The sequence below is a fragment of the Toxorhynchites rutilus genome, chromosome 2 (assembly GCF_029784135.1).
Source record: "Toxorhynchites rutilus septentrionalis strain SRP chromosome 2, ASM2978413v1, whole genome shotgun sequence".
Taxonomy (NCBI): domain Eukaryota; kingdom Metazoa; phylum Arthropoda; class Insecta; order Diptera; family Culicidae; genus Toxorhynchites; species Toxorhynchites rutilus.
The window spans coordinates 118,292,107-118,306,830 of record NC_073745.1 but is presented as its reverse complement, the minus strand read 5'-3'; the positions used below and the strand labels follow the sequence as shown (position 1 = coordinate 118,306,830).

Below are 14,724 nucleotides of genomic sequence, written 5' to 3'. Positions count from 1 at the left end.
CCCTTGTAAAAAATCAGTCGTAATTTGAATTGGTCATACGATGATGGAAATAGTGTTTTTGGGTAGTTTCCAGTACCAAATTTGAGAAAAAAGACCCGAGAAAGTCGGATCTGCGGTCGGCTGATTTGGGGTGGAATGACCATATTTTATTTTCGTATTACAATAGCGTGATGTTTGCACATTAGAACATTTTAGAGTGCAGGGGTTAACACATTCTAAGATCTTAGAAAGGATATTTTGAGTTAGTCATAATCTGTAACACTAGATTATTGACATAAAAAGATGAAACGTCTGCGATAAGCTTGAGAGAAGGAAAGCCAAATTTAGAACGAAGATGTACGTACTCTTCAAATATAACCTCTCTGTAGGGACTCCAATTGATAGTCATATTTCCCCCTCGACAATGAAAAAGTCAACGCATCAATAGCCCATCAAGTGTACTTGTTCTACAGACAATCTAAACGACACGTTTCCGTTGTATATAATTGTGAGATTTTCCTTAACAAACGGTTCAATGGCGCACGACCCTTGCTCTCACGGTAAAAGAAAATCGAATAGAAATAGGGGGAGTGATGACAGAAGCAAAATTTTCCATAAACAACACCCATCAATTTATGCATAATTTTGAGTCACCTCACTATTTGGATTGTAAATTATTCAACTGAGATTTGCTTAGCTATCGTCATAAATCAGAACGACAATTGGTCGCTAAATTGTGTTGACAACACACACAAAAGAGCGAACGGATGTCAACGAAATATCAATTATGCACTTCAAAGTAGCAAGTGTTTTGTGGGTGATTTTCGAGCTAATGTTTATCATTATATCCCAATCTGGGATCAGGCACAACGGGGGTGTAATTGAGCTATTCATGCCTCCGGGGGATTTGGTGATTGATAAAAAGCGGCATCAGGAAGCTTGTTTGCGAAGTTTTTGTATCATAATTATTACGGTTTTATTCTTCGTTATAACAAACACCGAGCTATTTACAATTTGTCATCTATACACATAAATTACACCAAATATAAAGAACCCTCTAATCTGTGGCATTGGAAATCAGTCATAACAGATTGAAACGAAAGGAAGGGGTGGGCCAAATTACAGGGGACAGCCGTGGGCGTAGGAGACGTTACGGAAAATTGCAGCCGCCGTGGCCGATGAGAGAAAATTGCACGGATTTTGGCTGAACGATGCCAACGAGGTGGGACAGCACTGGATTGGATTGGCCGACGATTCCTGGCTGCTGATTAGTTCCTTCTCCAGCGTGGCTTGGTGTCGCAACTGCTCCAATCGGAGCTGGTTCTGTCGTTTCCATTTCGTTCTGGGGTAGGGAAAGAGAAGCGTTTAAATTGGGTCGTGAAATATTTGCTTTAAAATTAAACGCACCTTCTGTTTTGGTACCACGTTTTGACCTGGGTTTCCGACAGGTTCAGAGCGTCGGCCACATCGCTTCTGTCAGCTACGGATAAATATTTCTGGCATCTAGTGGATTGAAAAGAAAAGTTACGTTAGAATGACCAATCTGAGAGTAATGAAAATGTAGCCGTGAGAAAATTTGAAAGTAATACATTAGTGATTTTTACTTCTACAGAAAAGTTTTTATGCTTCTCCCAACAGATATGACCCATTCCAGCGTGATGTGACAACGTTTTGACTCACTGAAAACAGTCTTTTCCTTGTTTTCAAGTTTTAATTTTACGATTTCTAGAAAGTAAACGATGTCAAAGCAAAATTGTGAAAATTTCCTACAAGAATTATCAGTTGGGGGATATTTTATAGTTGAATTCGCTTGTTGCCAGTCCAACACTTTTGTGAGTTTGACAACATCTGACTTTTCGCAGTTTGCGACTGTCGAGCATTAAAATTGTGATTTCTGTTCCGTTTGCGAAATTTCATAAATAACTCTTTAAAAAGTTCCGGGGACCCTGAGATGCACACAGTTGCAGCGATAAAAATGAAACATCGCGAGAATGATTGTTTATGAAAAATCGTTTCTCGACTCTCGGTCAAAACCGCCAACAAAGCTAGAAACTTGTTGCATCACAGCAGAGCCGATGCGCAAGAGAGCAAATACGAATGGCAACTAAAGTATGGAAGGTGGGATATTAACATGTACAGGAAATGAATGGTTGTTTTAATTACAATGCCAGATGCACTTCAAGTGAAACATACGCTAGCGTTCACAGCTCGAGGGGAAACATAAAACACACAACGAGCAGAATAAGCGACCTTTGTTGTTTCGGACACATAATGATTCTGAGAATTTTCCTCAGAGGTGATGCAATACTTATATGCTGGCGACAGCTTACTTACTATGCAAGGGTGGAGTTTACTTCGCAGATGTTTTCTTTTCGCTATCCTCCTTCGTTGTTTCTATGCTAGCGGTTGCATAAGTTGCCCGTTATTGACAGCTCTGTTCGGGAAAGCACACAAATGGACTGAAAAATGTATGGGGAAATGGGAATGCTTCCAATGTTCATCAATTTAAAACATCTACAGACTATGAAATTGTAATGTATTAGAAAATTTACGATTCGATGGGTATGCAAATCGTTAAAATCCGTTCGTGGCAAAAAATGTTATTAACGTTAACTTTATTTCATAAAAACGTGACCTGTTTTCTGACGTCAAAAACTTGACAGCGAAAAAACAGTTCTACAATGCATTGTCACGTGACAAAATCAATAAAGTATATTAAATATGAATTTCACCGTATTTTAATTTTTATGTTGGTTATTTATCTGAATAGTTTATTATTCTGAATACTTCTCACTTTCCTCTGAGATCCCCCTTCCGAAGTTCCAACCTATAGGGGAAGGTGGTCCTAACCCGACCGACGGTCTTGAACCTATCCCCCTTTGAATTTTTAGTAGTATCAAATGAAAGGTGTCACAACGATGACAATTTGGTTATATGGTGACTTTTCTTGCTCTCTTCGTTCTGTCGTTTTAGCGTCATTTTGCGTTTTCATTGCAGATTGTAAACAGAGAAAAATCTTTTTTGACCTGTATGGAAAGTGAGTTCAATGTTCTTTTTATTGAGAAAAAATATGAAACAAGGCAGTTTTAATTACTCATGGTCAATTCATCAAGATAAACTATATAGATTGAATCTATCTGTCCCCTTCGGTACACGGCAAACCATTATTTGGAAAAAGTCGACTCCCAGTTTTTACGTCGTATTTATTCAACACGTTGAATCTTGCGCTTGTCATCAAGGGCTCGCACTATTCTGGCTCATCGGGTGGGGCTCACTACCGGGGGAATGCATTTGAAAGTATGATTGCTATCAGACACTTTTGATTAACTCTATGCATTGGTGTCTGTGTATGCATATGTTAGTACCTTTGCCAGGGCGTTTATATTTGCGTGTCGACGATGACGTTGACGTTGACTTCGACCGTTGACTGTGCCGTTTGCGTGTGCATTTGTATGTGCACTTTCTTTACCTAACACCACACGCGTCGTTCTAAGGCTAAGTTTTTCCCACTCTAACATTATCTCCGTTTCGCTCAAATTCTATCTACTCACTATAAAATTTTATTTTCTGGTTTTCATTCTTCTTCGCGCACCCTTGGATATATGCTAACACTATCATTCCCGATCGTATTGTGGAATTTCATGCTCTTTCCGGACTTTTAGAGCAGTTTTAACGAACCGGAAGTTACAATCTCCGATTTCAAGATGGCATCGGAATACGATATTCGACTTCCGATTTTCCATATCTTTTGTCGTTTAATAATATTATCAGCAAATCGTATGTCGAAGCATAATTATATTCTATCTTATGGAATCTACGTTCATCTATTATTGACAAATCATATAACTAAGTTCCTTTATATGTTTTGAAACGGGACTGAAATTAATTTAATTAATCATTAATGTTCAACCGTCTTAAACAGCAAAAAGTTAGGTGTTGTCACGTCACAAAATGATTTGTATACGGGAATAAGGCCTAATAATTATAGACCAGACCCAACAGAAATAAATTTTATACCAGCAATATAAATTTAAATCACACCTAATTGGTCTGTATTTCGACAGTAACATATTAGCTTATCTCCAGTTGAATGGTACAACAAGGATTCGAATAGGATTTAAAAAAATACCGCTCTCAGATCAGACAAAAAAAGTACCAATCTTTCTTATTTGGAGTACCCCTTGTATGTGTATTAATATGTAGAAAAACTGCATCGAAAAATGTTTTCAAAATGTATTTCACACTAAGAAATTGTCCAACCAACGTTGACATTGTTCATTGATTCAAATTCCAAGAGTAGTGAAAAAGAAATAAGGAATAACCCAATCAACTTCAAATACGACCACGCCTTACATATTTTCCTATAAGAGTTCGGACCACAATGTTTGTGATGTACAAAACTGTTTCCCCTTTCCTTGTTATGATTATTTCTATTCTTTTCAAATGCGCCGCTACTTTTCCATCGCTAGCGCAGCATGCTCAATCGCTCGTTAGGGCCTGTAATGTGTTTTGACCAGTATCGCTTCTCGGCCTAAAGGCTAAGATCAAAGTGTAGTATCTGTTCTTATCAGCTTAACATCTGATAGATCTCCCATAGGGAGACAACAAATGTTAAACTGATTTTTGGAAATGGGTGGAATGGTTAGGGGCTTGCTCCACTTCCACCAAGGGTTGGCCCGGTATTGCAGTACCACCGGGATCGGCCCACGCAAAAGTAGTAAAATAATGTTTATAACGAAACATTAGGCCTAATTAGGAAGAGCATCGAGATACAGGTGCCTATTCTGTATTCCGACGGATTTCTATTTCGTTCGAAAGTGATATTTCGATCGTTTTCGAATTTACCATTCCCTATTCCAATCGTTTTGCTCGTTTCGAACGAAAGTGTTAGAAAATTTCGAATATGCATCGATCTGTCAAAAACCGATAAACAAAAAGAAACACCGTATTAAATAGCGGCGAGTGCGAGTTGAATTTCAGTTAATTTTTGATCCTAAGAGAAATTTGTGAGAAAATTTTCTCGTTCAATGGATTCCGTTTTGTTACCGATTTTGGCGGAGCAAGAAGAAATTGGAATGCCTTGCTACCATCGGCGAAACCACCGAAAATCAACCGACTTCATGAAACTTTCTGATGAAGCGTAAGTATCCGTCTCAAAAATCCCATGTTTGTTTCTCTTATTGATTAATTTTGCCCTTATTCAGATTCATCAAAAGTTTTCGTCTAAGTAAGGAAGCTTTTCGGTACGTTTTAGAGGAAATTGAGAACTGCCTTACCACAAGGAAAGGTGGTCTATCCACGGAGGTGAAACTCGCAGCATGTTTGCGATTCTTTGCTGAAGGAAATTATCAACATGGAGCAGGGCAAGATTATCACATTGCCATAGCACAGCCCACATTTTCCAAGGTGCTGACTGAAATGCTTAACATTCTGGAGCGGACACTGTGTAAGAAATGGATTTCCCTAAATATGACGGAAGACGAACAGCGGCGTGCTAACCCAGCAAACATTAAATCGCACAACAAGCGTATATATATCATCATATGCCCTAAAATTTGGTTGGCATATAATGCGCCTAACTGGCATATGCATGCAAAAGTGGAGGCCATATACATACATGGCAAATGCTTACCGAATTTGTTTGGATGAATATGCAACTTTGACCGGCTATAATAGCGACTTGTGCCCTACTCATATACGATTTATTACAGACATAGAAAAAAAACAAATGGCGCAAAATATTTTCGTGAAATGTTTATTATAGCCTCACGAAACGCCATTTTTATATATGAGTATTTATGTTTGTAGAAATAATAATTGTTTGATTGACTTGTGTTGGGAGTGGAATTGAATGTTTAAAATGGCACAGATTGATGTTTGGTGAAAACTGCTCCGATATGGGTTCGAACTCCGATCGTCTGGATTATCATCCACCAGCTATCTCGCGCGGCTATCTGAAATTTAATTCAACAGCGGTTAAAACTTTCGAGTGCATCAGCATTTCATTGACATTTCAATATGATGTAATATGTCCTTTATTGGGATCTAATATGATTTACTGTTTCATGATTTTCTTCAGCATGCAACACGATTTACTACAGTACTAAATCGATTTAAATTATACGCTTATACGACACACAAACTGCATCAGCGTAATATACGCATATGATGCGGATTAAATATATTTTACGACAATGTACATCATAAAATTGATGTTTATTATACCGATATGCGACTTAATTTGATAATGGTATATAAAATCGAGTTTTTACATTTTATGCGATTTCAAATATACACGATACATACTTTGATTGATATTATATGCGATTATGATTTATTCGGATTTCTTGTAAGACTTGGCACGTGCAAAATTATACGATTTAATGTTTGCTGGGAAACTACACTTCTATCAGAAAACATCAATTCCGGGTGTTATTATGTGTTTGGATGGAACCCACGTAAAAATTATTCCACCTAAGCTGAATCGAAATTTGTTTTTTAATCGGAAGGGATTTTATAGTCTCAACGTTCTGATTGTAAGTATTATTAGTATTTGAATTAACAAATCAATGAACAAATACTCTTTTTTATCAACATAGGTTTGTGACGATCAGCAAAGGATTCGTTTCGTTGATCCTACCTTCCAGGGATCTAATCATGACTCTCATATATGGCGTGTAAGCCCTGCAAGAACTCACTTTGAGCAGCTTCACCAAAATGGTGAAGTTAATACTAAGATTCTAGGTAATGTTCAACTACAATATTTTAGTATACTTGTATGTACTGTGTGATAAAATATTTTCAGGTGATGCTGGTTATCCATCGGAACCTTGGTTAGTAACGCCATTCAGAGCAGCGGAGGAAGGGAGTTTGGAGAGCGATTTTAATCGCAGGCATGCCTTGGGTCGTGCTATCGTCGAGCGGACAATCGGTTTACTAAAAAATCGGTTTAGATGCATCCTTGGCGCGAGACAACTTCACTACAATCCTACTAAATGCGCTCAAATTATAAATGTATGCTGTGCACTTCACAATATATGCTTAGAATTTGGTCGTTCTCAGTAGTTATAATATGTTATGCAGCTGTTTACATAATAAACTTTTGTTTAAATTAATATTTATGACTGTTAAATTTCATCTAACTTGTTTGCAAATGCTCAAATAAATAACAACCACCGGAAAAGGAAGTGTCTTCCTTACTTAACTATGGTTTCGGCAGAATTATTTACTCTTATTCCTGCCAACACTTTGAGAACATGTCATTATCGATTTCTCGTAAGCAGGCCAAGTATTCAAATAACCATTATTAATACTTTTTGCGTTGTTTTAACCCCTTGCTGTACGATTTAATTTCCAACAGCACGGCCCAAAACGAGCACTTCGAGTCGTTCCGCTACTCTGCTGAGTGTGGGTATCTAACATGGGTGCCCTATGATGAGCAAATACATGTTGTGTTTAAAATAAAAACGAAGGAGTTATTACTACGTACTAACTCGTTCGTTTTTATTTTAATTATAATATTCAAATTATATTTTATATTTTTAGCTCATTCAATTTTTTTTTTAAATAACGGAAATTTGATAATCTTCAGTTGTCGGTATCCTCATCATATGCCTGAAGCTATGTAATTATTTCACATCGAGAAACAACGAGTAAAGTTCAATGTTGTACGTGAAGGGGTTAAGGAAGTTCCATAAACTATAGGCGAAATTCGTGAATTTAAAAAAAGTTTATATAATTTTGATGCTATTCCAAACAAACTTCAAAGAAAAAATTAAGTAAGATTTTTCTTCCATGGAAAGATATAAAAATACGATTAGAACTTTTTTCATTTTTTTATACTTGAGTTACAATATAAAGATAAAAAATCAGATCACTGATATTTTGAAACATTATTCTAATGTTCTGAAATATACGCAATCTGCGTTTCAAGGATTTGTCGCTTGACTATTGATTTCTCCAGCGCGATCTTCTCCATCTCGTGGTTATGTCGTTTTTGTTCACTCAGATGTTCTTTGAGTGTGGCATCCACGGAAAGAATCGCTCGAGCTGATTGGCGCTGATAATGAACCAGATCACTCAAATTCTTGTTTGTGTTTTTTAACAGGGATTTCACATTGGTGTGAAATTTGTTTTGTTACTCGACTTGCAGCTCTAATAGCCTCGTGGTAGAAGGTCTGGATTTTTTCGGCTGAGAGGGCTGGAAGTGAATGGTATTATTGATACCGTCACACTCGTCGGAAGTACCATAATATATAAAATTTTCCTGGTCTGCAGCTTGAGGTTCACCCGAAGGCGAACCCAACTGTGTTCCATGAGATAAGGTACCCGGGATTCCTTCCACGGTCGCAAGTAACCCAGTTAGTAGAACTGCCTGCTCCTCCAGCTCGGACAAATTGATAATTTTATTGGGTCCTCCACCTGTCGCCCTCTGCTCCCGTTTGTTGTGAGCGAGTTTTCGCTTTAATCCGGACTTATAGTCCGCCCAAACCTACACAGAAAACCAGGGCAAAAATAAGACTATAAACATATGTTTCGGATTCGTTTTAGTATATACCTTTTTCCATCCACTTCCATCGCGAATAGGCGGTCCCAAACTATTGACTTCTGCCGCCAGATCATCCCAGAAGGGTCCGGAATTTCCTCGGGAGAAACCCTTTGCTATGTCCGGCTCTTGCTCCAGAAGCAGCACAATCCGCTCGAACTGATTTTTAGTGGTTGTTTTGTTTTTGTTTTTTTCCCTGTTGAACGTTAAAATTAATTTAAAGAAAAAAATGATTAAAAATTAGCTTACATTTTTGCAGTTCACCGCTCATCCGCTGCGGAAATTATTCACTCCTTCATAAACAAAGTGGGTTTGACGTTTGGTTTGATTCGAATGAAAGATGTTCGAAAACAAAACAGTCCGAACGAAAGGTATTCGAATTTGAAAACACCTCGAACGAAACAGGGAATGGAATTTACCAAGTCGTTCGAAATATTTCGAATCGATTGAAATACAGAATAGACACCACAGAATATCGAGTAAAGAAGAGTTGACTGTATTGTATATAGTGCATAAAATATTGGGTTCGAACTAAAAGACATGTTGGTATTTTAATGTTATATAATAATATTTATTTATCAAACATTCTAAGTAAACTTCCGCTATTATATTTACGCTTCTGGTTTTTCTTCGAACGATTGGAACTTGCTTTAAATTTTACAAATCTCTTAATTATTTTAATTTTCAAATTGTCACAATTTGGAACCCTCAAAGTTTTCAAACTTTTTTGCATCGTAAAAATATCTTTTCTTGTTAATTGAGAATGGCATGATTGTTTTTTTCCATACAAATAAAAAAATGGTGCGTGTGACAAACACGAATAGTTGCTGTAGCTAGAAGATTTGAGTATTTTCCATACTTTTTGTCGAAGGGAATTGCCCAGAAACACTGGTTGAAACAATTTGAGCAAGTATTACTTGTTCTACTAATACTGCCCAAAATATAACCTGAAACGTGGTAAACTGCATTGGCTTCAGATTTTTTTCTGGATATTAAACACAGTTTAACTACAGCAGATATATCCAAGTCTGACAGATCGTGAACATCGGCGTGGTCAGCATCATCAAAACCATTCGAAGCATTGGATAGTGAACTGTCATCAGGTTTTTAAGTATTTAAATGTATCATAAAACCTGGCTGTATATATGATAATAATTTATTTATTTGTTTAACGTCAAACGTCTTCGACCTCAAGGTTGTACAGATTGCTTAAAGGGACTTAACTTATAGACTAATCTATATACACCCAGGTTTTTTTACGCGGTGCAATATCACATCTCCCCCTCAGCTCACATTTTTCTCTCATGTTCCCTCAGAGCAAATTACGGTAACTAGTGCTTGTAACGGAGTTTTGCGCTTAGTGCCGCACCTTATCACGATTCTTACGTCGATTTTAGGTGTTGGGTAACGGGGAGCTCGCCGGGCGGTACAACGGGACGGGGTTTTTACGGGCAGCTATTCGTGAATGTCTTTCCCTGTCTACTTAGCTCTGGACGGTCCAACAGTGGTACTGCACGTGTATTGGCAGAAGAGTGTACAAATTACTAGAAAATCTTCTAGCAACAGCAGATGACCTCATTCGTGAGGAAAACCGAACTATAGCTACCAGTAACCAACGAAATTGCTGGAAAAAACTACGGGTTTTCGGAAGCGAGCAACACTCAACTTTTAACTTCCGTTCTACGTAAAGATAGTCCGATTTGATATCTACCATTAGGTGACATGGTTTTTTTACGCGGATTTTTCAATTAACGCGATTTTTTTACGAGGTACGTATCCCCCGCGTAAAAAAAACCTGGGTGTATATCAAATAGTTCAGATACCTCGTTGAAGACTCGGCAGCAAAGTCTAACGGTGACTAGGCATGGCTAGGAGCAGGGCCCGAAATCTTCGACGGTGAAAAATGAAGACCGACTTTACTCCCAGTAGCTCCGCTTCGGCTAGAGCTGCTTCGGCAGTCACCGCCAACAAAAAAATGACTTGACTAGAAAATGAATTGACTAGCGAGGATGACTGGGGAACTAGTCCAGTCAGTGGTTATTTTAACTGACTCGACTAATGAATACAAATCTGCCTCTTCATTCAATTGACTTCAATCCACATTTCCATTTCCCCCTGACACTAATTTTGTACCCCCGTATGCAGTCTTATTGTACGTCCATATAAAGAGGAACGAAAACTTGATACCTGATGTAAAAAAGTGGTTACCCCATCAATGAACGGTTTATTTTCTACCCATCGTGAAACCAACGAACTTAGACATTTATCAAGTATGCTATAAAGGTTCTCGCGTTAGTATTAGTTAATATTAGGCGTGTAAAATAGCGCACACACAGCACGCTATTTTATATGTGTGAGTAATTTTCGTGTACAAAAAAATCTAGCTCACCTGTAGCGTTTGTCAAACCACGGTGAACTCAAACATCGATGCATGCATAAAGATACATGGGAAAGAGAAAGAGGAACGAATTCGTTTTGGGGGAAGTCACTTCAAAATGCAATGAGGAGAATTTGACTGGGAAGAATGAATTGATACAGTCGAGTCGGTAGAGGGAGATAGCGACTAAACGCCCGACTGGCTGTTCAGTCGTTTTGGCGGAGAAACTGCGTGAAGAAGCCAAAAGCCATTACTAACTGACTACGGATATAGTCAGTCGGTTAGTCAGCCGACTATCCTCAGTTGACTATGACTATGCTGAGCCCTGGCCAGGAGTCGATGATGACGTGGCTTTCGGGATGGTGCGTGTAGGCTAACGTTTAAAAGTAGATAACTACAGTCAATTTGGTCCGGTAATAAATCGAATATAAAATTTCTTTGCAGCACCCATCGTAGATTTTCCAGGGTTTGCATTCCAAAGAGTGCACAACGCTGTTCGTAGGGTGGTAGGTTACTGGCATTGTACCGGGTCAGACCACGGACAGCATACCTTACGAAGTGTTTCTGAACACATTCGATGTGCTAAATATGTACAACGTAACATGGGGTCCAGACTTGTACTGCGGCTTCCAAAACGGTGCGGACAAATGCACACTACAACGACTTCAGAGCGTGCTCCCGTGGCCGAGTAATTAGCGTCGAACCTAGCATGCCGGGGGTTCGGGTTCGATTCCCGTTCTGGTCGGGGAAATTTTTCTTCAAAGAAATTTCCTCTGACTTGCACTGTGGTCACGCGTATTCTAGAGCTTGCCACTCAGAATGCATTCAAGGCGTGTTATTTGGCATATAAATCTCAACTAAGTACTAATGAAAATGACGCAAGTAATATTACGTTGAGACGGCGGAGTTCCTCTAGGAACGTTAGTGCCATATAAGAAGAAGAAGAACGATTCAGAGCGTAGATGTCGTCGAAATGAACTGTGTTGCGTCTCAGAAATCCAACCATTGCATTCGCTCTCGAAATTGTTACCTAGACGTGCTTATGGAGGCGCAGCTTGCTGTCAAGGAGAACTCCTGAATCTTCGATTCGGCTGACTCTTTTTAATAGTGGGAGCAGCAACACGTAGCCGTGCACAATTGGAGAGCGCGTAAGTATGATGGTCTGGTACTGTTCAGCGTTTTAATGCATTACATTTTCCTGGCACCAGCCAATTAATCGCTCGATGTCAGTTTGGAGTATGCAGCAGTCGAAAGTTGATTAAATCTCTCGGAAAGAAAACAATCATCCGCATAAAATAGTTTCTCCGAACCTAGCCTATCGCACAGATCGTTGAAAAAAAATAAAATAAAAATCAGAGGACCAAAAATGTTTTCCTGTGGCACTCCAGATAGGATCAAAAATTCATTGGATTTAGTACCGTGGACCTTGGCAAAAGTTTTGCGGAATGATAGGTACGAGCAGGGTTGCCAACTATTATTTTCAAAAATCGGGGAATAAGAATAAAAATCAGGAGAAATCAGGATAGCTCATGTTGTGTTATCCGGAATGTTCGAACCGATTTTTGGAAACACAAACGTATGATTTCTATAGGCAATCATACATTTATTCAAGTTTATGTGCACAGTTTTGTTCCGCGATCTTTCGCCATCTTTCACACAGTTTAAAAATTTTATCCACCTAGAATATGCCTGATCACGAACGTCACTTCACGGTGAAAAGGAAGTGAATTGTATAAAACGTTATTACGGCTGTCACCGTGTGTGTAGAATCCGGAAGAGTTCATCCGTCGTGACAACTTTGATGAACTCGGTGTTATTATGAATACCACGATACTGTCACGTCACGGGGAAAAACAAGTATATTTGTCACTTGTGTTTTAGATGGTGAAAGCTAGTTACGCGGAATGGAGTAAGTTTAATTTCGGATTTATTTCGCTTTTTTGCTAACATTTTGAATCTTGTCTTGCTTTTAGAGAAAGAAAAGATTAACAAACAGCAATTTACCCGCTTGGTGGCATTTTTAGAACGAAATCCTGACGTATCCAGAGAACGTAAATTTGTTTATTTGGATTCGACAAATGCGCTATGGGATGTAATTGAGGACTAGAAATGTAGCTCCCGTAGACCGATTGAAACATGACGAAAGGTCTAATTTCGATTGCCCTAAATGAATAGAAATTTTTTGTTTCCATTTTAAAGATTAGACTAACAGAGAGTTGCAACCACATAAAATGGCAATGCAGGCCACTGGCCCAAAACGATTATTATGATTGATTATGTATAGAATTGATTTGTTGATATTTTGAATATAAAATAATAACTGTAATGTTTTTCCAACATTGCAGAGCTGGTTTTTGTAATTCAAACATTCGCAATTGGTGGACAAGACCCGAATCATGACGATAGGTACATCGAATAAAGCCATATTGTTTTGAAGACATACTTTGAATGAAAGAATATTTAAGTTCCAAATAAAAAAACAAAAAGAATCTATCATTGCAATGCTTTTAAATTAATAATTTTTAAATTATTCTCTAGTTCTTTTTCCATAATTTTGATATCCGTCTAAAGAAAATCTGAATCATTTTCTGCTTTTGGCAAATTCTTTGAAACTCATCAGATGTCCCATATGAAAATTATGCTTCTGACCGACGCTACTGACCAGTTTCTGTTTAAATAATTATATCAAACTTCATGTATACCAAATTACACGAGAATGGGAAGAATAAGAGGATTAAACTTCAGAATCTCATATGGAAGTAGCTCAGATTATACTGATCATAAGATGGATAAACTCGGGTTTATTCTGAGATATAGAAGATATTACTACTCATCAAAATTGTAGGAACGGTTCTTAAAAAATGATTCTAACGTTGACCTACACTAAATTCTTCTCACTCTTCAAACGAGTAAGACAGAGCTGAGTACAAGAGTATGCGAGATACCGATTATTAAACTCAAGTATTCCTCCTCATCTTTGAACCAGTGTTTGATTCAGCAAACTAACGCACCAAACAACCGACATAACGTTCAAATGCCCGAAACAATGCAGCTGACATGTCTCTTATAAACGGGAATGAACTCTTTCACTTCACGGAGTTTATTTTTACACGTGACAATGATGATAGACACAAGAAGATTAAGTGAAGTGTAAGTGACGTGAAAGCGTTTGTGACAGTGATGTTCGTGATCAGGCCCTATGTTTGCTTTTTCGTCGAAAATTGTTTTATAAAAATTAAAGAAATATATTTTCTATGCTGTCCATAGTGCCGAAGTTCATGTGCTTGAGAGACCTTAACCTGTGATAATCTGATCCGGTTAGTTTAATTGGTGAGATAGCAAAGACTCCAAAATAAATTGTCGTGTTGTCGAAGAGCCATGAAGTTTGGTGTTGCTCTGATGGAACACAAAGGCTATCATATTCACTTATTCTGGAAGCTCCTTTAGTTTTTTTGCGAGCAATAGTTGTGGGAATTTATCGACTGTTTGATTAGTTTGATTAGTTAGCTCATAATGGAGCTACGAGAATAATGAATAAGTTCAGCTTCGAGATCAATTTCGAAAGATGATTCTAATGAATCATCAGTTTTTGTGGAAATATCAGGAAATGTATAGACAAAATTGTAGAGTAAGATTAGGAAAAATTATTTTTATTCAAAATATAACGATTTGAAACTGCCTTTGGGCGTGCTAATCTGATGGAGTATCTTTCTTTCCGGCCAACTTGAGACTTTAATAAATATCGCCAGTGTATCTTCGATAAAGCGAATCGCTTCGGAATATATAGATAATAAACAAAAAAAAAGCTTGAACAAGTGCGGAA

The 14,724-nt window shown here is 38.0% G+C and overlaps 2 protein-coding genes, 1 long non-coding RNA gene and 1 other non-coding gene across 5 annotated transcripts in view; 2 read left to right on the top strand and 2 right to left on the bottom strand.

The window, feature by feature from the left end:
- Positions 1-385: 385 nt before the first annotated feature.
- LOC129770578 (homeobox protein koza) overlaps positions 386-14,724 on the bottom strand; it is a 32,125-nt gene continuing 17,786 nt past the window's right edge. The window contains exons 3-4 of one of the 2 annotated variants that reach the window (XM_055773502.1): positions 1,387-1,482; positions 386-1,321 (exon numbers count right to left, since the gene is read on the bottom strand). In XM_055773502.1, the coding sequence (XP_055629477.1) occupies positions 1,099-1,321; positions 1,387-1,482 (319 nt within the window). In that variant the 3' untranslated portion in view covers positions 386-1,098. The remainder of the gene's footprint in view (positions 1,322-1,386; positions 1,483-14,724) is intronic. The other variant, XM_055773501.1, reaches the window with a different exon arrangement.
- LOC129770581 (uncharacterized) lies at positions 4,453-7,094 on the top strand. The gene is made up of 3 exons (XR_008742143.1): positions 4,453-6,515; positions 6,579-6,723; positions 6,785-7,094. It is a non-coding gene; the product is annotated as an uncharacterized LOC129770581 (long non-coding RNA).
- On the top strand, positions 4,498-4,692 carry LOC129772011 (U2 spliceosomal RNA). The gene has a single exon (XR_008742528.1). It is a non-coding gene; the product is annotated as a U2 spliceosomal RNA (small nuclear RNA).
- LOC129770579 (uncharacterized) lies at positions 7,831-8,966 on the bottom strand. Its single transcript, XM_055773503.1, has 3 exons — positions 8,774-8,966; positions 8,537-8,720; positions 7,831-8,470 (listed from the first exon to the last, which is right to left on the bottom strand). Coding segments are annotated over exons 1-3 (540 nt in total). The 5' UTR covers positions 8,776-8,966; the 3' UTR covers positions 7,831-8,116.